The sequence below is a fragment of the Schistocerca nitens genome, chromosome 5 (genome assembly GCF_023898315.1).
Source record: "Schistocerca nitens isolate TAMUIC-IGC-003100 chromosome 5, iqSchNite1.1, whole genome shotgun sequence".
Taxonomy (NCBI): domain Eukaryota; kingdom Metazoa; phylum Arthropoda; class Insecta; order Orthoptera; family Acrididae; genus Schistocerca; species Schistocerca nitens.
The window spans coordinates 357526608-357551753 of NC_064618.1; the positions used below are offsets into that span (position 1 = coordinate 357526608).

The 25146-nt window shown below is 46.7% G+C and overlaps 1 protein-coding gene across 2 annotated transcripts in view; it reads left to right on the forward strand.

The window, feature by feature from the left end:
- Positions 1-25146, forward strand: part of LOC126259897 (GTP cyclohydrolase 1) — a 519264-nt gene that overhangs the window by 414370 nt on the left and 79748 nt on the right. Inside the window, exon 1 of one of the 2 annotated variants that reach the window (XM_049956977.1) lies at positions 4114-4287. The exons of the other annotated variant lie outside the window; for it this stretch is intronic. Within the exon in view, the coding sequence (XP_049812934.1) occupies positions 4125-4287 (163 nt within the window). The 5' untranslated portion in view covers positions 4114-4124. Of the gene's footprint in view, positions 1-4113; positions 4288-25146 lie in introns of those variants that run through there. 2 annotated transcript variants of the gene reach the window in all.

Below are 25146 nucleotides of genomic sequence, written 5' to 3' on the forward strand. Positions count from 1 at the left end.
TCATTTCAAATTGTATGGAGTGGATGGACGTGTATGGGTATGGAGACATAATCACTAATCCATGGACCCTGCATGTCAATAGGGGGCTGTTAAAGATGATGGAGACTCTAATGGTGTGCGGCGTGTGCAGTTGGAGGGATATGGGACCCCTGATACGTTTAGATACAACTCTGTCAAGTGACACATACGTGAGCATCCTGTCTGATCACCTGCGTCCATTCATACCCACTGTGCAGTCTGACGGACTCGGGCAATTTCAGCAGGAAAATGCGACACCCCACACGTCCAGGATTATTACAGAGTGGCTCCAGGAAAACTCTTAGAGTTTAAACACTTCCGCTGGTCACCAAACGCCCCAGACATGAATATTATTGAGCATATCTGGTATACCTTGCAACGTGCTGTTCAGAAGATCTCCACCTCCTTGTACTCTCGTGGACTGACAGCCCTAGAGGATTCATGGTGTCACTTCCCTCCAGTACTACTTCAGACATTAGAGTCCATGCCACGTCGTGTTGCAGCACTTCTGCGTCGTCGCGGGCGCCCTGTTCGATGTTATGCAGGTGTAAAAGTTCCTTTAGCTCTTCAGTGTACCAGTATTCCATAACGCTGCGCATAAAAACGGGATTCTTCCGGGGCTCATATCGGGTTCTATTGTTGACTGTTTTGGATGGCTCTTGCGCTAATGACCATTTGTGTATCCAACAGAAGGATCGTCTTAGTCACTGTCATACATTAAAAGGTCGAAATATTGTTACGCACTTCCTCCTGCTTAGCCAAATGGTGCAAATGTGTTATCGTATTAGACGTGGTCTACAGTGGGCGTTAAGGGTATTGTGGAGGCACCTTTTAGTTAATGGGCCAAAAAACTTTACTTCCATTTCTTCGTAACAAACCTATCCACGGAATAAAAGCCCGCTATGCACAGTAAATAGCCCAATATCGAACAACCTTGGAAATTTTTCTCGATATCTTTATCCGTTTCCGAAATAGAGGTTCAAAGTTGTCCTACTTGCCCATGTACAACACTCAAAACCCGGCGTGAGGCGGAAACATAGTTCATAAAGTGATATAGCACAGAGAAATATGCTGTAAAGCGTCTCCGTTAAGTGTTCTGGGAACGCCAAGTCCTAGTAATCAAGCACATACAAAATTTCTGTGCAGATAAAATCCTGTCTGAGATGGAAAATTAGTTTTACTTCACTTAAATTTCACATGAGTAATCCATCAACATTTTACTGACTCATAAAGTTCTTGTTACATGAGTGACGTGCCCTGCTGCAGCAGAGAAATGGGAGCCGGCAGCAAGTCCCATCGGAGGATAGAAAAGGCGATTATACTCGCTGAAAAGTGAGGTAGCAGTTCTCATTCCACCGTCAACACATGTAAAAAAAAATAAAAAAAATTGCATCATGCTAAGTGACTCAGGAAGTTCTATACAGAAAATTAACTCTGTTCTCCATGAGCTGCTTCCGTAGCGCATAATATTGTCTCTAACTATTTGCTTAAAAGCATGTTTGAGATGATGGAGGCTACTGTATCCGCAGTTCTTCTCATGAGATACAGATCACGTGCAAGCGAGGCATACGTCTTTCACATAATCATACATGAAGATATTCAAAGGGGGTTACGTCCTGAGATTGCGGTGGCACTTAGTTGGTCCATCGTGGTCTCTCCACCGCTGTGAAAAATTTCGATGCAGGAAGTCATGAACCTGCAAATATCAGTGCAGTGGTGCAGCATTCTGCTGGAAGATCACATGCGGCTGCAGGTGAAGAATATGGACAGCAAATTGCTCAAGAATGTCTAGACAAACGGTTCATCTCTTTGTTCGACGAATAAAAATGGTCAAAATGTGCTGTCTTTCAGTAGCACGCACCACATATTCCCAGTTTCGCTGTCTGCCATAGTACCGAAAACTGCGGTGTTTTTTTTTAAATTTTTTTGCGAACCTCATACATGAATGTTGTGCCAATTAACCTCCCGACGTGTGGAAGATTTCTTCGTCAGCGAATAAATTTTCTAGATAAGGTTTTGCCCGATACAGTCCAACATTTGGGTAACAAATTCGTGGCGACGCTGCAAGTCGTACAAATTCAATCCCTTCATAATTTGAACTACGTAAGAGTGCAAGCGAAATCGTTCAGTAGCATCCCGTGAACTGTTGAGCGACGAATGTTTAGCTCTCGTGACGCTCGGCGAAATGACTTTGACAGGCTTTTTTGGAAGGTTTGATTCCCTCTACCATTTCATCAGAAGTGAGTTCTGTGCCAGAACCTGTCTGTCCCCAACGGACAGTGACTTCTCGTATCAAGCATTAATCTTCTCTAGGCTGTCAAATACATCCGTCGCCATCAGCGGATACAGTATGTTATATGCTCAGATTCGCTCAGATCTCTCCTCAGTCTCCAAGCTCTCTACCCTGCCCACCCTCTGGTCCACCGGATTCAGGACTGCCTCCACTTGCTCCACTTGGGGGGTGTTCCTGTGGCGTTCCTCTGGATCCCACGACATGTTGGATCTGTGGAAATAAGGCGGCCGATATAGCGGCCAAGTCTGCAGTCTCTCTTCTTCAGCCTGCTCTTCGCATGATTCCCTTCGCCGATCTACGGAGTGTTTTATGTCGTCGTGTTGCTCTTCTATGGCACGCACATTGGTCGACACTTCCCAATAATAAATTGCGGGACGTGAAAGCTCTTCCCTGTGCTTGGACCTCTTCCTTCCGATCTCGTCGTCGGGAGGAGGTAATTTTAACTAAACTCCGGATAGGGCACTGTCTTTTTAGCCATCGACATCTTTTAAGTGGCGATCCTCCCCCACTCTGTCCCCACTGCTCTCAACTGTGGACGGTGAGACACCTTTTACTCGAGTGCCCCTATTTTACTCTGTTACGCGCCCGTCTACAGCTGTCGCTTCCATTTTAGCAGTTGACACGCGCTCAGCCGATCGCGTTCTCGAGTTTATTAGTGCCAGTGAGATGACGTCAGTCATTTGAAGGTCTTTTTGGGGACAAACAACCCCCCTTCCATAGTGGTTTTTTAAGTATTCCTTCTGTTTTTAGTTTCCCCACTTTTTTGAGTTTCGCTCCCATTGCTGCTGGTTTCCAGTTTCGTTTTTTTTTACCTTTTCCTAAGTCATAGACCGGGCGCTAATGACCGTAGCAGTTTTGCGCCCTAAAACCATAACAAAACAAGCATTAATCGTCTTAAGGTCTGGTAGCTCCCTTTGAAGTTCCTGCCGGAAATTTCTTTTTGATAGAAGTGGGTTATTTCGTTCCTGGATACCGCAACAGCACTGGAAGTAGTGATTGCTGGTAATTATTTCGCACCTTTAACAGAACAAACCATTTAGAAGAAAAGCCACACAGAAATGACTCCTCAAATGGCAAGTATGTCTGTTATTTTAAATTACATTTGAAAATCGTGGAGGTTTCACGTCTCAAGTTCTCACTCTGTTCGTGGAGCATAAGTTTTTGAAATTTCATCGGTAAACAATTCTGTGGGACATAACGTCTCTTGTAGCTTGTGCTATTGGACGCTTTTGAGCATCTCCGTTGTTCCAGCGCCGAATATTTGATCCGGCGATGGTATGTGCTGCTCATTGTTGAATCTCTCTCTCTCTCTCTCTCTCTCTCTCTCTGTGTGTGTCTCTCTCGCTACTTCATAATGGTCCGAGACTTATGAACAATACCCAAGGGACAGTCGAGCAAGCATTTTGTAAGGATATTGGAGTTATAATGCGTGGCACTTTATCGGAGAGTCAATCCGCGTTGCGGAAGTGACAAATCTCGGCACGTGCTGTAGGTAAAGTACCGCGCCACGCCGACCGTAAGACGGAAAGGAGGATAGTCGCTAACCCGCGATGGTGCGCTCATTACCCACAGCGGACAGTGCTCTGGGGAGAACGGAATGTGAGGTGCGCGGTGCTCACCTGCACCTGCGATGAATGGCGTGGCCCGCCATTGGGCCGGCGCGGCGCGGGCGGCACGTATCGATTGCGTCAGCCGCGACGTCACTGGCAGGCTTTATAAGCGCGCCGCCGCGGACGCGGCGAGCCCAGTGTATGACCGGCGAGCAGACACAATGGCGAGCACGGCAGCAGCCCCGGCAGTGGACGCGCAGGCGATGAACGGCGCCGCGACGCCGGCGGAGGCGTCCGCCGTGGCCGGCAAGCGCGGCGCGCCGCCGCCCCACCTGCGCTCCGTGTCCTGGTCGGAGCCCGGCGAGGGCGACCAAGACCTCGAGGTGCCGGGCACCCCGCGCACGCCGCGCACCTCCACCACGCCAGGTACCGTCCGTGCACCAGCAGCCGCTGCACAGTGGAATGTGTGCTTTGCAATTCACCGTCGTCACAATGATTAGAATACGTATCTTTGTCTCCAATTTGAGGTGCTCCACCATCTCAGTCTGCAGAGTATGTCTCGGGGCTACATGTGGCTGGCTCTGATTATCACTCAGTGCGCCAGGCTTTCTGGGTATCCGACAAAAGGATGTAGGAGGGAGGGTAAAGAATTGTCGTTGTTTTCTGTTTGGAACATTCTTTTGTATTGTTCGACCCTTAAGTCCACTAGAATCTCTCGAAAATGTGGTTCCCAACCTTTCCTTACATTGAATCGAACAGATCACAAACAAGTGGATTTCTCAATTACGGTGTTTTAAGTGCCTCACGGAACCTTAAAACTGTGCTACGCCGTTTAGAGTTGCTGCTCAGTACTGTTGTTGTATCATTTTTCTCTGACTGCTTCGATGTTTAACCAAGCAGTCAGAGAAAAATATTCACATCGTACTAAACGCAAATTGTATCTTGCAGTTTCTTGGATTCCTCTTCCCCATTAAATACGGCTCGGTAGACAACACTACGGAAACTGCTTGTCTTTTTCACTTAAGCGGAATAAAAATTCCACGGAATTAGTAATTTAGCCATCGAAAACGGAGGTAAACAGTGAACTTCAAAACTGCAACAGAGAATGAAAAGCTCAGGCCCACATTCTATTTTCTACGTAACTGGGCTTAACAGAATAACGAAATTTTTCCTAAGAGTTTTCTTAAAAAAGATGAATGTGTGTTCTGGCGTTTTGCAGCTCAAGTGTGTGTTGAGATTTTGAGGTCTAACATTACTTCAGGCAGCTTTGCACTGTGTTGTTGACGGTTGCTCAGAATACTTACTGAGCAGACGAGTGAGGAGTCCCCTCCTGTATATAGCCATACCACTACAAGTTAACAAAATTTTTGTCCCAAACTATTATAATTCGGGATTAATCACTCTGAAAACCGTTACTGGATAACGTGTACCGCGAAATTTAAAATACATAGGTAGACGGTAGAGAATAAAACCTGTGACACTTAACTATTTTCTTCTGTTCTTTGCAAATTTATTTCTTAGCTGGTAAAATTAGTGTCCATAAGACTTGTCATGGCAACCTGTTGAAGGCTTGTTGCATAACCAAAGTGTCGCTCTTGGCAACCTACCCAGAAAGCAGAAGTTTCATTTATGCTATTATATGACAGTTTTCATCAGCCGTAAAAACTAGAACTGCCATTTCGAAACTAAGTTTCGGTTTTTTCTCCACGTTATACATCGTCTGCGATCCGGATACAATTAACGTAATTATAAATTCAAAATGTGTGTAGAATTCATGCGGTGACAAGCTTTCCGTTTTTTTTGCAACCTGAAGCTAATGTTATAATAGTAATGTAATAGTACCGTAATGTGGAGTAAAAATCTCCTGGGTTCATCACGTCTCGTTGCAAAATGCACCAGCGTTACTTAAATGATAGTCCGGGTGACATGCGTGGTGGACGCAACATAGTTTCTTACAAAGTCTGTTCCAAAACAGCTGAGTAACTGATTTATACTTGCCTTCAGGTTTGGCAAACAACTAAAATTTCGAAGATTTGAAACCTGTTATGCTTAGAAGTAACATATAACGGAAAATTAAAACTTAATTCTCCGTTGTATGGGTTTGTCCACCACAGGAATCGTTAGTGAAGACACAAGCGAAGGCTCACGACGACGTAAACCTCGTACAGATGCTGGAAATCGCGCTGTTAGGCTCTGCCGCATACTTCGTGTCAGCTTACTGACCCTGAGGGCGTTGGCCCGGTGCGTCCCGTAAAGATGCTTCCAAGGTTTAATATCCAGACATGACAACGTCTGGTTTAGCTGGGTGCGTACTGTTTTTCCTCGTCCGTTAATAAATAATTCCGACGCTTAGGGCGTCGAGAAAGTTGTGAAATGTCTGAACGACCTGTAATTACAGTATACAAACATTAAACAGGTAGATTTAGATTTTACTAATGTAAGAATGGTTGACACATTGATGCGAGTAGCTCACAAGTCGTACTCGGGACAGTCTTACCGACAGAGGTAGATGGGCGATTAAGACATCGGATTAGTATTCGGTAGATACGGAGTTATTACCGATAAAAACACACATTTCAGGTTAGCTAAATCACTGTTGGAGAAAGTTGGGCTGGTTCTTACACTGCCATGTCATTCTGTATCCACCTTTATCGAGCATAGCTAGTGCTCCATCTCTAATGACCTTGTCGTGGAGGTGGTGTTTCTTTTCTGTATTTTTACCACAGCTGTTCCTGCAGTAAATCTCTGCAGATGGAAATGATAATGACCTAACCTTCGTATAGATACCAGATTTCCTTGTTAATTATTATTCATACATAAAAAGCATTTGCATCATCTCGGTTCCGAGATTTCAGGAACCTGTACAGAAAATTGGGATAGAGATCAACATAAACATCATTTCCGCCCCCTTTTTTTATTAATGAAAACCACACATTGCATGTTGTACCACCATACAGCGAGACCTTCAGTGGTGGTGGTCCAGATTGCTGTATACACCGGTACCTCTAATATCCAGTAGCACGTCCTCTTGCATTGATGCGTGCCTGTATTCGTATACTGTATACTATCAATAAGTTCATCAAGGCAATGTTGGTCCAGATTGTCCCACTCATCAATAGCGATTCGGCGTAGATCCCTCAGAGGTTGGTGCGTCACGTCGTCCACAAACAGCCCTTTGCAATATATCCCAGGTATGCTCGATAGGGTTCATATCTGGAGAACATGCTGGCTACTCTAGTCGAGCGATGTCGTTATCCTGAACGAAATCATTCACGAGATGTGCACGATGGGGGGCGCGAAATGTCTTCCGTGAAGACAAATAAATGGTCCGCCAATATGCTGCCGATATGGTTGCTCTATCGGTAGGAGGATGGTATTCACGTATCGTACAGCCGGTACGGTCCCTTCGATGAACGCCAACGGCGTACGTCGGCCCCACATAATGCCACCGCATAACAGTAGGAAACCTCCACCTCGGTGCACTCGCTGGACAGTGTCTAAGGCGTTCAGCCTCACCGGGTTGCCTCCAAACACGTCTCCGATGATTGGTTGGTTGAAGGCATGTGCGACACTCATCGGTGAAGAGAACGTGATGCCAATCCTGAGCGGTCCATTCGGCATGTTGTTGGGCCCGTCTCTAGCGCGCTGCATGGTGTCGTGGTTGCAAAAATGGACCTCGCCATGGCCGTCGGAAGTGAAGTTACGCATCATGCAGCCTATTGCACACAGTTTGCGTCGTAACACGACGTTCTGTGGCTGCCCGAAAAGCATTATTCAACAAAGTGGCGTTGCTGTCTGGTTTCCTCAGAGCCATAATCCGTAGGTGGCGGTCATCTACTGCAATAGTAGCCCTTGGGTGGCCTGAGCGAGTAATGTCATTGACAGTTTCTGTCTCTCTGTACCTCCTCCATGTCCGAACATCGCTTTGAGAGACCTTTCTGGCACAAAATAACAATGCGGACGCGATCGAACCGCAGTATTGAACGTCTAGGCAGGGTTGAACCACAGACAACACGAGCTGTGTACCTCCTTCCTTGTAGAATGACTGGAACTGATCGGCTGTCTGACCCCCTCTGTCTAATAGGCACTGCTCATGCATGGTTGTTTACATCTTTGGGCGGGTTTAGTGATATCTATGAACAGTCAAAGGGACTGTTTGTGATACAATATCCACAGTCAACGTCTGTCTACAGTAGTCCTGGGAACCGGGTGATGCAAAACTTTTTTGATGTGTGTATCATTTGAATGCGAAGAGACGGTTAGAAACCGCAGTTAAGAATCTCAGCTTGAGCTGTTCTGTTACAGTGTTTAATTTCCGTTATTCGAAACGATCATTGTACTGCTGACACAAGTAGGTAAATTAGAGATAAAAACCGGTATGCCTCGTGGTTTACGTAAACGAATTAAAGTTCGATATTGCAGTGCCTGTGTTCTGATTACGATGCAAAGTTCCTTTGCACATGCATGCACGCATGTCCAAAGGAACTTTGCATCGTAATCAGAATCTGCAATATCATATTTTTCTGCCGATACCGGGAAAACGACCTTAAAGTAAAACGTCTGACCTGAACGGAAATACACACACTGGGTTAAGAGTATAGGTCGTAGACGGATGGTTGACGACATGGAAGTTTGGGTCTGGCCGTGAGTCTTGCACGGATAACCAAATGGTAAGGCGATTGCTCGCTACAATGATATCCGGGTTCGAGTCCCGGTCCGGCATAAATTTTCATTGTCATTTCATTCTACTGCTGATGGTGCTTATTCGCTATTTCGAATACATTGAACTAAAATTTAAATAGATATTTATAGTTTGAGTATTGCTCCATAGCACAAATGAATACAGGATTAAAACTACGCCTTATTTTACTTACCGGCCCCTATGTATGAGTAGTACTACTGTCCTAAATGCAGACCAATTTTAGCGAAAATTTTTCATTATGTAGCGGGCGTTCTCTGCTTGACAGGTTGAGTACAAATTATGCATTCAATTTGTGGAGGGCTCACGAGCAACGAGTGAGGTTGAGATATCTATCTTTTGATCTTTCGATGTAAGGAAGTGCCAAGTACTCGTAGATCTTGCTACCACCAGACTCTAGTAACTGAATCCAGCGAGTTGATTTCAGCATGGTTTCGCCACTGCCAAAGCAATAACTGGAAGCACCCAACAATTTAACTCCACGGTAAGCATTATATACTGGCATCTGCTTGTAGCTTTCAAGGACAAAGGACCGCACGGCTGTTGTTACGTGTGCTGTCATATCATCGGAAAATGAGAGTTGCAGATACGAAAAATTTGCTACATTTGCACGTTCGACGAATACCCGGTCTCCTAATGACTCTTGCTTTCCCTCGAAACTAAACGACGCCTTTCTGTTGTGCGCCCTGCCGAATAAACATTCGTTACTACTTGCAGTACAATGTGTCGTGCACCCCGTCACTTATTTGATCTGATAAGGTAACAGGATGTGCACTAGGAACGCTACCTATCTCCTAAACTTATGAAACGTTAATGTAAATGCTTTAAACTACATGTTTACTCGGCAGCTGACTACAACCTGTGTGACACAGTATACTTCTTTCCTGTGCATGATATTGACCCTACACTACTAGACTCCAGCGAAGTTTGTGACTGCAGTTGGTACCCATTCGAGATTCCCGCCAGTCTGTTATCAGTGTAGGGTGTACAACAGGACATTTTGTACCTACTTTGTGACATACCATGATAGACATAACGGTAATTAACTAGTGCATAGTCTGTAAATTAAGACTTTCTTTTTAGTAAAATGTCCCCCTTAGTGTTAGAGGGATAAGATTAAACTCCACTAAATTAACATCAAAACGCAATAAGAATAACGTATGTATCTGAGATGTTACTGGTGACACTCATAGCGGCGGTAAAGATAATTTTAAAAGAAAGTTTATATTTTGATTCTTGTCTAGAAACAGTTTTATTTTAGAGACGTAAGAGTTTTTCAACGTAATTTTCTATGGTATATAATTAGTAAAATATTTTATGTTGGAGGGTTCATTAATTCACCCAAATATGGATACCACGAACTCAGCATTCCATTACAATTTTAGATAGTTCAAGCGATATTCGTTCGGTAGAAATTTGCGTTATCCACAGCTGAACGTGTGCAAATATTACGTTACGTAACCGCGCACTTCGTTCTTGCATGAAAATCTCTTTCACGTGAGTATGATGAAGATGAAATAGTATTTTCAACATAGAGTATCGTGATAAGTCATTCTCATCAGCAGTCTCGAAAAGTCTTAAAATGTGGCATTAGAAGTTGCTCTAGGGTGTTTCGGCGTTTTACGTCCAATAAACTAATCATGTTGCATTAAAAGTGAAGTAGTACGTGTGCAGGCTTAGAGTGGCAAAAAAGGCACAGTGCATGCACTATCTTTAGCACCCATATCGGATCGTAGATAAAATGCAACAACGCAAAGCGTAGGCGGACCTCTAAAAGTCCTGCGAAAATGAGATTACGCTTTGTGACTGCGGCGCTATTTATCACCCTCTATCTAGTGTAAAAAGGGAAGAAGCAGCTTTTAGTCCTTCCAACGGAATTCGTGTGATACGGACGTGGCACTATGAAGCGGAGAAAATAACGATTGTAGAGATAATCGAAAAAAATTCTGCGACCGCTATATTGGAACAAAATGTGCCAAGCACCTAAAACGATCGAAAATACTGCATACAGAATATCTGAAACTGTACGCGTGAATCTAAATAAAATCGGCAATGTAGTATGTCGCACGACAGTAGTTCCGTGGTTCTTACGTATATTGGAGAGAATGGTGCTTAGTGCTGCGCTTTCGCACGAGGCACAGATAAGGTGTTGGCACACGATAGACAGTAGAGCCGTTAAGTTGGACTGACAGGCAGCAGACTGTCCAGTAGCTTCAGCGGAATAAACCTGCGCCAGACGCGAGGGCCCTTCCGCCACGGACGCCGAGCTCTGCCCAAATGACCGACCTTGGCTGGCTGACCAGTTGCTCCAGAGCGCTTATGCAACTGTCTCCCTCGTCTTCAGCCTCAGCCGTTACAAACTTCATTGTACAGCACAGACTACGGAAGTTCAACTATTTCTATACAAAGTTTGATTTCTGCAGACAACTCTATTACAGAGGCTTGATTATGGTCCATACTTCATAAGCAGGAATAAAGTAAAACAGGGAAACTAATTATCCTTTAGCAAAAATAATCTTTCTAATGGATGCATATACTCGTATTTTGCTTCATGGACTCGCGTCAATAACTCCTACTTGCAGATTTTACTTTTATCACGGAAGGACGTCCGCAGCTAGTGGTGTAGCGGCTAGCGTTGCCTTAGATTCCCGGCCGGGTTGGGATTTTCTGTGCCCAGGGACTGGGTGTTTGTGTTGTCCTCATCATTTTATCATTCGTTGTCGGATTATGTAAAAATAGGGCTGCGTAAAAATTGGGCCTTTTCACGGGCTCTGATGACCGCGCAGTTGAGCGTCCCACAAACCAATGATCATCATCGCGAAAGGACAGGTTTCAAAATCGTGTCACTGTCAAGACTTTAAGCCTTAATCCTTCTTTTATATGCTTTCCCAAGTTTTAGGTGGTGCCCTACATCTTGTAAATATTTGAAGATCACCATTATTACCGCCAAGAGCAGATGATAAAATTTCTGTATTTAACCACTTCAGGTCCACAGCCCACCATCAGATGCAAAAGTTTTGTGCAGCTGATACTCATCTCTAGACCGGAAATGGATGTTAATGAAATTTTATTAGCATCTCTTGGCGGTAATCATGACGTTCTTCCCCCATTTTTCTTTCATTTAAGAGCTAAAATTACGCCCTGTTTAGTTCATGAAATCAATTGGAAAATTTCTTCGTTCAGTGAAACAGATACGGGGCACGGAGAGGAGGCGGCCTATTTTCTGGGGAGAGAAGGGGGAGGAGGCAAGTAGAGAAGACGAGATAATACCTCCTGATACGAAGTCCTCTCAAAGGCGGCGCAGGTTCATACTTCAACACAGCTTGCACACATCTTGGTCTGAGAGAATTTTAGAAATGGTGGACTCATATGTACACTACTGGACATTAAAGTTGCTACACCAAGAAGAAACGCAGATGATAAAGGGGTATTCATTGGACAAATATAATATGCTAGAACTGACATGTGATTACATTTTCACGCAATTTGGGTCCATAGATCATGAGAAATCAGTACCCAGAACAACCACCTCTGGCCGTAATAACGGCCTTGATACGCCTGGGCATTGAGTCAAACAGAGCTTGGATGGCGTGTACAGGTACAGCTGCCCATGCAGCTTCAACACGATACCACAGTTCAAGAGTAGTGACTGGCGTATTGTGACGAGCCGGATGCTCGGCCACCATTGACCAGACATTTTCAGTTAGTGAGAGATCTGGAGAATGTGCTGGCCAGAGCAGCAGTCGAACATTTTCTGTATCCAGAAAGGCCCGTACAGGACCGGCAACATGCGGTCGTGCAATATCTTGCTGAAATGTAGGGTGTCGCAGGGATCGAATCAAGGGTAGAGCCACAGGTCATAACACATCTGAAATATAACGTCCACTGTTCAAAGCGCAGTTAATGCGAACAAGAGGTGAGAGACGTGTAACCAATGGCACCCCATACCATCATGCCGGGTGATACGCCAGTACGGCGATGACGAATACACGCTTCCAATGTGCGTTCACTGCGATGTCGCCAAACACGGATGCGACTATCATGATGCTGTAAACAGAACCTGAATTATCCGAAAAAATGACGTTTTGTTGTTCGTGCACCCAGGATCGTCGCTGAGTACACCATCGCAGGCGCTCCTGTCTGTGATGCAGCGTCAAGGGTAACCACGGCCATGGTCACCTAGCTGATAGTCCACACTGCTGCAAACATCGTCGAACTGTTTGTGTAGATGGTTGTCGTCTTGCAAACGTCCCCCATCAGTTGACTCAGGGGTCGAGACGTGGCTGTACGATCCGTTACAGCCATGTGGATAAGATGCCTGTCATCTCGACTGCTAGTGATACGAGGCCGTTGGGATCCAGCACAGCGTTCCGTATTACCCTCCTGAACCACCGATTCCATATTCTGCTAACAGTCATTGGATCTCGACCGACGCGAGCAGCAATGTCGCGATACGATAAACCGCAATCGTGATAGGCTACAATCCGACCTTTATCAAAGTCGACAACGTGGTGGTATGCATTTCTCCTCCTTACACGAGGCATCACAACAACGTTTCACCAGGCAGCGCCCGTCAGTTGCAGTTTGTGTGTGAGAAATCGATTGGAAACTTTCCTCATCGCAGTACGTTGTAGGTAACGCCACCGGCACCAACCTTGTGTGAATGCTTTGCAAAGCTAATCATCTGCATATCACAGCATCTTCTTCCTGTCGGTTAAATTTCGCGTCTGTAGGATGTCATCTTCGTGATGTAGCAATTTTAATGGCTAGTAGTGTATAATTACTCATATCTCAGAAATTTAGGACATTCAGCTAAGGAAGCAAAATCAATAGATGTACATTATAATAATAGTTCAATTTCAGATCACACGTTCATCTGAGCGGTATTATGGCATTTTCGCAAACACTAGACGCTTTGTTATGGTCCCCGTAATGACCACCTGTTAACAAGTGCCAATGAAGGTAAGATGTACTTCAAGTTACTTAGTTGTACGCCGTGCGGCCTTGAAGGACCAGTCTGAATACACAGCGCCGCCGGCACGTTGACGTGCATAGGCAATGTGGGCGTGCAGCGCCGCAACTCTGTGTACGGGGAGTCCCGCTGCCATCAGACAGCGAATAGGGATGTGCATATGGATCAATAATTGTTTGAATAATTGGAAGAACTGATTGGAAAAAAATATTTGAGGAAATTTAAGGTAATTTATGAATCTATGCACGATCTTCGGTGAACTTTAACTGGTATGAGTCATTACCTTCTCATTAATTCCATTGCGTTTAGTCTTGTGACAGTGTCGATGCAGGAAAGCTCCTCCAGATATGGCGTTAATTACTCTTGTGTGCACCGAACCTCTTGATACAGGATATCGGCGGCGAGTGAAGTGATGAGCAGTTAAGAATTGAACTTAAAACAGTGCGAATAAGTATTCCTTTTCTAATAACTTATTACAATACTTTACGTGAACGGTTAAAACACACTTTTTTAACAATGCTAGTACGACGGACCCAAGCATACGTCCGTACGCTACCACTTCCCGAAACAAAAGGGCTAAGACGCATGAATTAATAAATTGAACATATTTCTTGCTTTGTTTCAAACAGATTATCCTTGCCACGAAAGAACTCTTTAATTATTTTTGGCGGTATCTTTAGTTCGTTGCTCATTCAGTTTATATATAAGTTTACATATAAGAAAAGAAAGACATATGATTCAGTGCAGCAGGAAGCATCGGGTTTTCTCCGTTTTCCTCCCTTGGTCAATGGTGGCCGAGCAACTGGCTCGTCACAATACGCCAGTCACTACTCTTGAACTGTGGTATCCCTTCTCCACGTCTAGCAGTTATTTTCAAAGACACTGTTAACCCCCGCTTGCAGAGTCTGCACTCGTGTTTACCAACACAGCCAACTACAGTATTTGGCAATGTATCAGTCACTGACTTCAAACTACTTACATGTCAACAAAGAGATACATCCTTACCAGTTAGCTCCCGCTCCTGAGCAACAGCATTTTCAATCCGTTTGATAATTTTAGACAGCGGCTCACTAGTTTCGTATCCCTTCAATGTGAGGCACCGAGAAACCCTCGTCTCATTACCCAACTCTGTACACACTGGTGCAGAAAAAAAGTTGCAGGAGTACAGTTTAGTCACGAAGTATAATGGTAACGAAGAAATCAGACATTCACCAAGTAATGCGTGAGGAGAAACTCCCTGAAGTCTGAATTCTTATACATGCAAGATGGTCATTCCTCCCCCTCCAAAAATAGCGTTCTCGACGAATAAGGGATCTGAACACACAACCAGCTTCCCAGGCAATACATACACGTTAAGACATAACGCAATTTATGCCTTCCTTCGCCGCCACCGTCGCCCCTCTGTCACCGCCACCCCCTCCTCTCTTCCACACACGGGACAACATTGTCACAAACAAATAATCAAAAATAGTGCAGATCCATTTCCTAACACTTCGAATCTGGAACCACTTTGCCTTTCTCACAGCATTTAGATTTTTCGCCACCACAGACTTGTGCATTGTATACTTTACACAGTGAGTTGATGAGTCATGGGATACCTCCTAATATCTCATCGGACCTCCTTTTGCTCCGCATACTGTAGCAAGTCCACTTGGCATGGACTCAACTAGTGGTTGGAAGTCCACTGCACAAATATTGAGTCATGCTGTCTCTATATAGCCGTCCAAAATTGCGCTAATATTGCAGGCGCAGGATTCTGTGCACGAACTGACTTGTCGATTATGACCTAAGTTTCCTATGGAATTCATGTCGGATGATCTGGGTCCCCGTATCCATTGTTCTTCAAACCAGTCGCGAACAAATGTGACCCAGTGACATTGCCCATTTTCATCCGTAATTGGAGTCCATGAATGGCTGAAGATGGTCTCCAAGCAACCAACATAACCATTTCTAGTCAATGATCGGTTGAGTTGGACAAGAAGACCCAGTCAATTCCATGTAAACTCAGCCCACACCATTATGAAGCCATCAGCTTCCACAGTGCTTGTTGACAACTTAGATTCATGGCTTAGTGGGTCTGTGCAACGCTATAAACCTACCATCAGCTCTTACTAAAATCGGGACTTAGCTCACCACACCACGCTTCTCCAGTCGTGTAGGGCCCAACCGATATTGTCACGAGCCCATGATGGGCGCTGCAGGCGATGTGTTGTTAGCAATGGTGGTCTCGTCGGTAGGTCTGCTGGTTGGTTGGTTGAGTCGGGGGAGGGGATTAGGGAACGATGAGGAAGTAAGTCGCCCGTACTCTTTCAAATGAACCAGCCCGTCATTTGTTGGAAGTGATTTAGGGAAATCACTGAAAATCTAAATCAGTATGGCCGGACGCGGGTTTGAACCGTCGTCGTCCACTGCGTCGTCCACCGCTGCGTCACCTCGCTCGGTAGTCTGCTGCCATCGTCCATTAATACCACACTTCACCGCACGAATACGTCTGTCGTGCGTCCCACATTGTTTTCTACAGTTATTTTCGCAGTGATACTTGCCTGTTAGCAATGACAACTCTCGGCAAACGACGCTGCTCTCGGCCACTGCATTGAGAAGTGAGAGGTAATCTCTGGAATTTACTATTCTCGCACATTCTTGACACTTCGAATGTCAGAATATTGAATTCAGTACCGATTTCTGGAACGGGAAGTCCTATGCTTCTAGCTCCAACTACCATTCCGCGTTCATTCTGTTAATCCCCGCTGAGTGGTCATGACGTAGAAAATCTTTCCACGTGAATCATAATTAAAAATGACGGCTACCCTTGCACCACCATCTGCCTTGGTGCTAACCCACCACTTCAGTCAGCTCAGTGTAAAGCGGCCCAGCTTGCTCCCAGGATAAGAATACGTCCGGAATTCACTGTGTAAGCAATCAAGACTCCCCGTAGGAGCAAACGGCACAATTGATTCATAGTCCTTAGAGATGTGACTCCTCTTCAAGCAGTTTCAGTATAAGTGGTATGCACTGCGGCTTAGCACTGATGTTAGCTGCATGTAGTCGCAAACGGACAGTTCAGTTTGATGGAAACATATGGTTGTAACGCTGCTGCGAGCCGTGCTGGCACTTGGTTTTATACCCGCCTCTTACGTCCTGTCTAGTGGCGAAAATGCTAGAGTTGAAAGCTGTAATTTGACCGATATTTTATGGTTTTTGTTGGCATTTCTGGTAAACTGAAGACTGTCGTCGTCTGAGGTAATACTTGGCGGGTGAAAGGCTCAGTCTCTCTCTGTGGCGTTAGGTGAAGCAGTTGTAAAAATTCCTACCTAATTTAGAGCTCTGAACACGGTGAAAGATACACTTGAGTCACTATAGGCTATGGCTAGCTGTTCTTCTCAATATTGTTTCTCCGGGACTAAATAGCTTATTAGGCAAGACAATTACCGCTAAAAGAGAGGGGTTCTGTTTGGCACTCTAATCGGTGACGAAAAGTCACTTTAAACCATACAGACCACCTGACCGGTCAGTAATAATCAGAATTTTCTGTTGTCTATATAACCTACTCTCTAATACACGCGCGGTATTCCTGCCTGTCGTAAGAGGCGACTAAAAGGACTCTCAACTGTTTCGGCCTTTAATGTGATGGTACTCTGAGGGGTTTGACCACTCTATTTCCAAATTTTTCCGTTAGTGCTTACCATTTGGGGAATGACACCTTACGTGGTGCATCTTAAATCCATCTTGACCTAAGATCTGGCACACCTGATATTTTCATGGAGTTGGACTTACATCGAGCTTCCGGCCACATCCGCTGCAGTGTATTCCGGATAGCATCCCTTCCCTCCATTGTGCACTTCCATCTTTGCTCTCGTGATGTACATAGATATTTCGACACCCGACATCCAGCACGGTAGCCAGTCTGTTGTGGTGGGGTCGTCATGTACCCTCTTGGTGGTAGCCCCCTGACTACACAGAGATCGCACTGCTGTGGCCTGAGCTGCTACCTCCCCACGTATGCCGAGTAGTAGATGCCTATCCCTTTGGGGCATCGGGACTCCCGGCAAAGGCCATCCTGCCAGGTGGTCTTTGCTGCGGCTGGGTGGCGCCCGTGGGGAGAGCCCCTGGTCGGAATGGGTGGCATCAGGGCGGATGACCCGCAATGAAGCGTGGTACATCATCTCTCGCTGGTGGGCCTCCACCAGCAGTCTCTAAGCGATCGAGGTCTAACCTCAATGGAAAGAAATTTGATCAGAGATCATTTCCCTCCCTGGCCACTCCATGGGAGGAACGTTTGTCCAAAGAAGGCAGTGGAGATTATTCACCCCGGTACCTCGTGTGTACGCGAGTAGATGGGGAATCATTTATGTCGACCAAGCCCCAGTTTTTTGTGGAACATTTAGAGGACAAGTTCGGGGAGGTGAAGGGCTTGTCCAAAATGCGCTCTGGGTCAGTTCTCATCAAAACAGTATCCTCTGACCAGTCACGGAGGTTGCTCACTTGCGACAGGTTGGGGGATGTTTCCATCACCATCACTCCCCATAAGAGTTTAAACATGGTCCAGGGTATTATATTCCACAGGGATCTTCTTCTGCAGTCCGACGATGAATCTAGAACGACGAGGTGTTTATTTCGTCCGGCGCGTATATCGGGGTCCGGGGGATAATCAGGTAGCCACCGGTGCCTTCATCTTGGCCTTCGAAGGTGATGTTTTACCCGAAAAGGTCAAGGTGATGGTTTACCGCTGTGATATGAAGCCATATATCCCTCCTCCGATGCGGTGTTTTAAATGCTGGAAGTTCAGGCACATGTCATCTCGCTGTACTTCCGGCATCACATGTCGAGATTGTGGACGTCCTTCGCATCCCAATACTCCATGTGCTCCGCCTCCCAACTGTGTTAACTGCGAAGAACACCATTCCCCCTGCTCGCTGGACTGTAGGATATTCCAGAAGGAACGAAAGATAATGGAATATAAGACCCTGGACCGCCTGACCTACACCGAGGCTAAACGGAAGTATGAGCGGATCCATCCTGTGGCAATGACGTCGACCTACGCCGCTGCTGCAACAACGGTTCTCCCATCGTCACTTATCGTTGGCTCTAAGATCTGTCAGAATCCACCGGCCCCCTTGGTTGTGGGGGCACTTCACTCCCTGTTGCTCCTGCTCCATCTTCTTCAGGAGCAACACCCCCACAACCATCGGGGACATAAGTTCCCCCTTCCCAGCCGGAGAAGAATAAGACCTCTTCGGCTACTCTCGCCAGGAAGGGGTCCCTTGGGGACCTACCTTCGCAAGTTCCGACCAGTGGAAAAGCGGACACCCGTAAGTGGCTGAAACAACCACCAGTCCCTGGTCGTAGGGCCTCATGGTCGTCGTCCGTCCCTGAGACTGACCCAGTGAAGCCCTCCAAGCCTGAACCACCGAAGGCACAGCGAGAGAAAGAAGAAGAAGAAGAAGAAGAAGAAGAAGGTCCCCAAGGCTAACGACATTGCGGTGGCACCCATCCCACCACTTCCTACAAGCACTGCGTCTGAGGACAAGGTGGAGATTCTGGCGTCCGCTGAGGACCTCGATCTCGCCGGTCCCTCAGACGCCATGGAAAGAACTAGCACAGGTGATCATTTGGAGGCAGCAGGTGACCCAGCGGCGTAATCTGCCTTCCCTGTCCCATCACGCCTTTCTCAGACATGGACAATACCATCCTCCAGTGGAACTGCAGCGGTTTCTTCCACCATCTAGCTGAGCTCTGCCAACTTATCAGCCTTCACCCTTTCTTCTGCATTGCACTTCAGGAAACTTGGTTTCCAGCAATGCGAACCCCCGCCCTCTGTGGCTATCGGGGTTATTATAAGAACTGGGCAGCTTATGAAAGGGTGTCTGGTGGCGTCTGCATATATGTCCTTAACTCTCTTCACAGCGAGTCTGTCCCTCTACATACAGCTTTAGAGGCTGTCGCTGTTTGGGTGTGGACGCCACAGGCTGTTACTGTCTGCAGTCTTTACCTTCCACCGGATGGTGATGTCGCGCAGCATGTCCTGGCTGCGCTGATAGCCCAATCGCCGCCACCTTTTTTTGTTACTGGGCGACTTTAACGCCCATAACCCTCTGTGGGGTGGGTCAGGGGCAACAGGTCGAGGCGCCACCGTTGAGCATTTATTGGCGCAGCTCGATCTCTCGATTTTAAATGATGGTGCCTCCACACACTTCAGTGTGGCGCATGGCACATACTCCGCCATTGACCTTTCAATCTGTAGCGCTAGCCTCTTACCGTCTGTCCAATGGAGTGTGCATGACGACCTGTGTGGTAGTGACCATTTTCCAATCTTTCTGTCACTGCCACGGCGTCATTCTTCTGGGCGCCCCAGCAGATGGGCTATGAATAAGGCTGACTGGGACTAGTTCTCCTCCATTGCCGCTATAGAGCCTCTCTCTAGTGACTACATTGATGCGGTGGTTCACTCAGTCACCACCAGCATCGTTACTGCCGCAGAATCTGCCATTCCCAGTTCTTCTGGGTCCCCTCGGCGGCGGACTGTGCCTTCGTGGTCGCCTGAGATCGCTGAGGCGATTAAAGATCGCCGGCGGGCGCTACAGCGTCACAAGCGACTTCCCTGCATTGAACACCTCATCACCTTCAAACGGCTGCGTGCGCGGGCCCGCCGCCTTATCCGCCAAAGCAAGCAGGAATGCTGGGAGCGGTATGTGTCCACCATTGGCCTCCATGTCTCTCCATCGCAGGTCTGGGCCAAGATCCGACGCCTCTATGGCTATCGGACCCCTGTCAGCGTCCCTGCGCTCTCACTGAATGGAGCAGTTTGTACAGACTCCGACGAAATTGCCAACAGCTTGGCAGAGCATTTTGCTCTTAGTTCCGCTTCTTCCAATTACCCACTGGCCTTCCACTCCATTAAAGAGCGGATGGAACGTCGGAGCCTTTCTTTTCGCACCCACCATTCTGAATCCTACAATGCTCCATTCAGTGAGTGGGAATTTCACAGCGCCCTTGCCGCGTGCCCTGATACCGCTCCTGGGCCAGATCGCATTCACTGTCAGATGCTGAAACACCTTTCAGTGGACTGCAAGCGACGCCTCCTCGACCTTTACAACCGTCTCTGGGTCGAAGGTGAGTTTCCGTCGCAATGGCGGGAAAGCATTGTCATCCCCGTTTTGAAACCGGGCAAGAGCTCTTTGGAGGTGGACAGCTACCGCCCCATTAGCCTCACCAACGTTCTTTGCAAGCTTCTCGAACTGATGATGCGCCGGCGCTTGAATTGGGTACTGGAGTCTCGGGGCCTTCTGGCTCCGTCTCAGGGTGGATTCCGTAAAGGCCGCGCCGCCACCGACAATCTGGTGAGTCTGGAGTCGGCCAACCGTACTGCCTTTGCCCGCCGTCAGCACCTGGTCGGTGTCTTTTTTCGACATGCGCAATGCGTACGATACGACATGGCGTCATCACATACTTTCTACACTTCATGGATGGGGTATTCGGGGCCCTCTGCCGCTCTTTATCCGAAATTTTCTGTCATATCGTACCTTCCGCGTGCAAGTCGCGGCCTCTCATAGTTCCTCCCGAGTCCAGGAGAACAGGGTACCACAGTGATCTGTCCTCAGTGTCTGCCTGTTTTTAATCGCAATAAACGGGCTCGCTGCAGCGGTGGGAAATTCTGTCTCCGCTTCCCTGTATGCTGACGACTTCTGCCTTTACTACAGCTCTACTGGCTTTGCAGCTGTTGAACGTCAGCTACAGGGCGCTATCCGCAAGGCGCAGTCTTGGGCTGTAGCGCATGGTTTTCAGTTTTCGGCTGCCAAGACCCGCGTTATCCATTTCTGCCGGCGCCGAACGGTCCATCCTGAGCCACGGCTTTACCTTGCCGACCAACTCCTTGCTGTGGTGGAGACCCACAGGGTTTTGGGTGTAGTTTTTATGCCCAGCTGACTTGGCTGCCTCATATTCGGCAGCTTAAACAGGCGTGTTGGCGGCATCTAAATGCTCTGAGATGCTTGAGCCACACCCGCTGGGGCGCCGAATGATCTAGCCTGTTACGGCTCTACCAGTCGTTAATCCAGTCCCGTCTGGATTATGGGAGCCTGGGTTATGGCTCAGCATCCCCATCTGCGTTGCAGGTGCTGGACCCAATCCTCCACAGCGGGATACGCCTTGCCACTGGTGCTTTCTGTACCAGCCCTATGGACAGCGTACTTGTGGAGGCAGGTGTCCCTCCACTGCGGTTACGGCGCCAACATTTGCTGGCCGCTTATGCTGCCCATATTTTCAGCTTGCCCGGGCATCCTAACTATCGGCTACTATTCCCAGAGTCGCACGTCCATCTTCCAGAACGTCGACCCAGTTCTGGCAGTACGATCGCGGTCCGCGTCCGAGAGCTTCTCTCCGGGCTTGGGGCCTTACGTCTTCCGCCTCCTTTCAGGGCACCTCTGCGTACACCCCCATGGTGTGTGCCTCGCCCTCGCCTTCAGCTGGAATTGGCACAGGGCCTGAAGAACTCAGTCCCTCCGAAGGCCTGCCGCCACCGCTTTCTTTCCCTCCTTGCAATGTATCAGGGCTCTGGCATTGCGTACACTGACGACTCGATGGTTGCTGGTCGTGCCGGTTATGCGCTTACTCTAGGGGACCATTCCGAACAACATTCATTGCCGGCTGGCTGCAGCGTTTACACTGCTGAGCTGGTCGCCATCTTTCGTGCCCTAGAGTATATCCGCTCCTGCTCAGGTGAGTCCTTCGTGATCTGTAGCGATTTCCTGAGCGGTTTACGAGCTCTCGTCCAGTGTTTCCCTCGTTCTCGTCTGGTGATGGCTATCCAGGAGTCCCTGCATACTCTTGCCCGTTGCGGCCGCTCTGTGGTCTTTGTGTGGACCCCCGGTCATGTCGGTATCCCGGGCAATGAATCTGTTGACCGCCTGGCGAAAGAGGCCATCAGTAAACCATCTATGGACATTGGCCTCCCAGAGACTGATTTGCGAGCAGTCCTCCGCCGAAAAGTTTTTGCGCTTTGGGATGCTAAATGGCGCGATCGGATCACGCCCAATAAACTCCGTGCCATTAAGGAGACGACGACTGTGTGGCGGTCATCCATGCGAGCCAACCGCAGGGGCTCAGTCGTCCTTTGTCGGCTCCGCATTGGCCACTCTTGGCTGACACACAGTTACTTACTGCGTCGGGAGGACCCTCCTCTGTGTCGCTGCGGGGCGGCTTTGACAGTGGCCCACATTTTGTTGGCCTGCCCCCTTTTAGCTGTGGTCAGGCAGACATTTGCGCTGCCTGATACGCTCCCTGCCCTTTTAACTGATGACCATGCTATGGCTGGCTTAGTTTTACGTTTTATTCGGGCAGGGGGTTTTTATAATTTAATTTGAGTGTTTGTTTTATTTTATTGTTTTGTGTTGAATTCTGGTCTTTGGCCTACGGTTTTAAACTGAGTTTTTAATGTGTTCTCGGTGGTTGGCTTTTCTTTTTTTATTCTATGGTCGGCCAACCACCGCCACGCTCAGTGTGATTTTAATTTGTTATGTCTGTTCTTTGAGTTTTTCTTGTCCTGTGTTGTCTGTTGTCTCTATTATCCGTTTTTTTTTACTGTGTGGTAGTTTCCAAGTTTTGGAACAAGGGACCGATGACCGTTGCAGTCTGGTCCCTTTAATCCCAAAAACCAACCAACCAATCTAATACACGCAAAAAATGCGTTCTTGTGGTAAGTTACAGAAATAGCTAAGATAAACGAAAATCGTAATTTTAAAAAAATCACAAGTGTTAATGGTATCTTCTCGTCGAAACACAGCTGATAAATTCTGTAGTGTGTACTGGCTATGTCTTGACAGTTCAGATTTTTTCCTCAGTGCACTGCTATTAGTTTTTTCAATAAATTTCATATTACACTGCTTTAAATGCAGTTCGGTCATCCGACCTGGTCTAAAAATCTGAGTAATAGATTAATAAGGAAGCAATTGGTGGTGTTATCGACTGTATCACTGTTCACTGCTATAAAAATGAGATAGCCACGTCTCACCCTTCTGGTTCTCACTGTTCAGTTCAAGAAACGAAATCTCTCTGTAGCTCAGTTTTGACTGCTGCTCCCAAAAACGCAGTAGGCACTACGCCTATGGTACCACCCAGATATAAACTTGAGGATCGGAAATTGAACTATCATTCAGACGTATGTCCATTACCATAATTTCTTAGCTCACTCTCTTAAAGTAACTATTTTTATTACTACATGTATTCATACGCCCTCCCTAAATACTCTGACCAGAATGTATAAAAGATTAAAGTCGTCGCCGTCTTCAGTCCAGACACTGGTTTGATGCAGTTTTCCATGCTACTCTATGCTGTGCAACCCTTTTCATCTCAGAGTAACTACTGAAACCTACATACTTCTGAATCTGCTTATTGTGTTCGTCTCTTGGTATCCCTCTAAGATTTTTATGCTCCACGCTTCCGTCCAGTACTATACTGATGATCCCTTGATGCCTCAGAATGTGTTGCACCAACCGATTCCTTCTACTAGTCAGGTTGTGCCACAAATCCGTCTTCTCCCCAGTTTCATTCAGTACGACCTCATTAGTTACGTGACCTACTCACCTGTTATTAAACACTATTCTGTAGCACCACATTTCAGTGGCTTCTATTCTCTTCTTGTCTAAGCTGTTCATCGTCCATATTTCACTTCCATACATGGCTCCACTCCATACAAATACACCCAGAAACGACTTTCTGACAAATCTGTACGCGATGTTAAAAAATTTCTCTTCCTCACAAACGCAGCCTTGCCATAGCCAGTCAATATTTTATATCAACTCTACTTCGAACATAATCAGTTATTTTGCTGCCGAAGTAGCAAATCTCTTCCACTTTTTTGTCTCGTTTCCTAATCCAATGTCCCCAGCATCACCTGATTTAATTCTACTAATTTCTATTATTCTTATTTTACTTTTGATAGTTGCCTTATATCCCCCTTTTAAGACAATGTCCATTATGTCCAACTGCTCTTCCAAGTCCATTTCTGTCTCTGACAGAATTACAACGTCATCGGAAAACCTCAAAGTTTTTATTTCTTTTCCCGGGACTTTAATCCCGTACTCAAAATTTTTCTTTAGTTTCCTGTACGGCTTGCTCGAGATACCCATTGAATAACATCGGGAATAGGCGTAAAACCTTGTCTCACTCCCCAACACTGCTTACCTTTCATGCCCCTCAACTCTCATAACTGCCATCTGGTTTCTGTACAAATTGTAAATAGCCTTTCGCTCCCTGTATTTGACACCTGGCACCTTCAGAATTCGAAAGAGAGTATTCCAGTCAACATTGTCAAAAGCTTTCTCTATCTACAAATGCTAGAAACGTAAGTTTGCCTTTCCTTAATCTATGTTTTGTGATAAGTCTTAGGGTCAGTATTGCCCCACGTGTTACAAAATTCGTGCGGAATCCAAACTGATCTTTACTGAGGTTGGTTTCTACCAGTGTTTCCATTCATCTCTATAGAATTCCTGTTCATATTTTGCAGCCGTGACTTATTACACTGATAGTTAGGTGATTTTCACACCTGTCGGCACCTGCTTTCTTCGGAATTGGAATTATCTGAGGGTATTTCGCATATCGTGTATCTTGCTCAACAGAT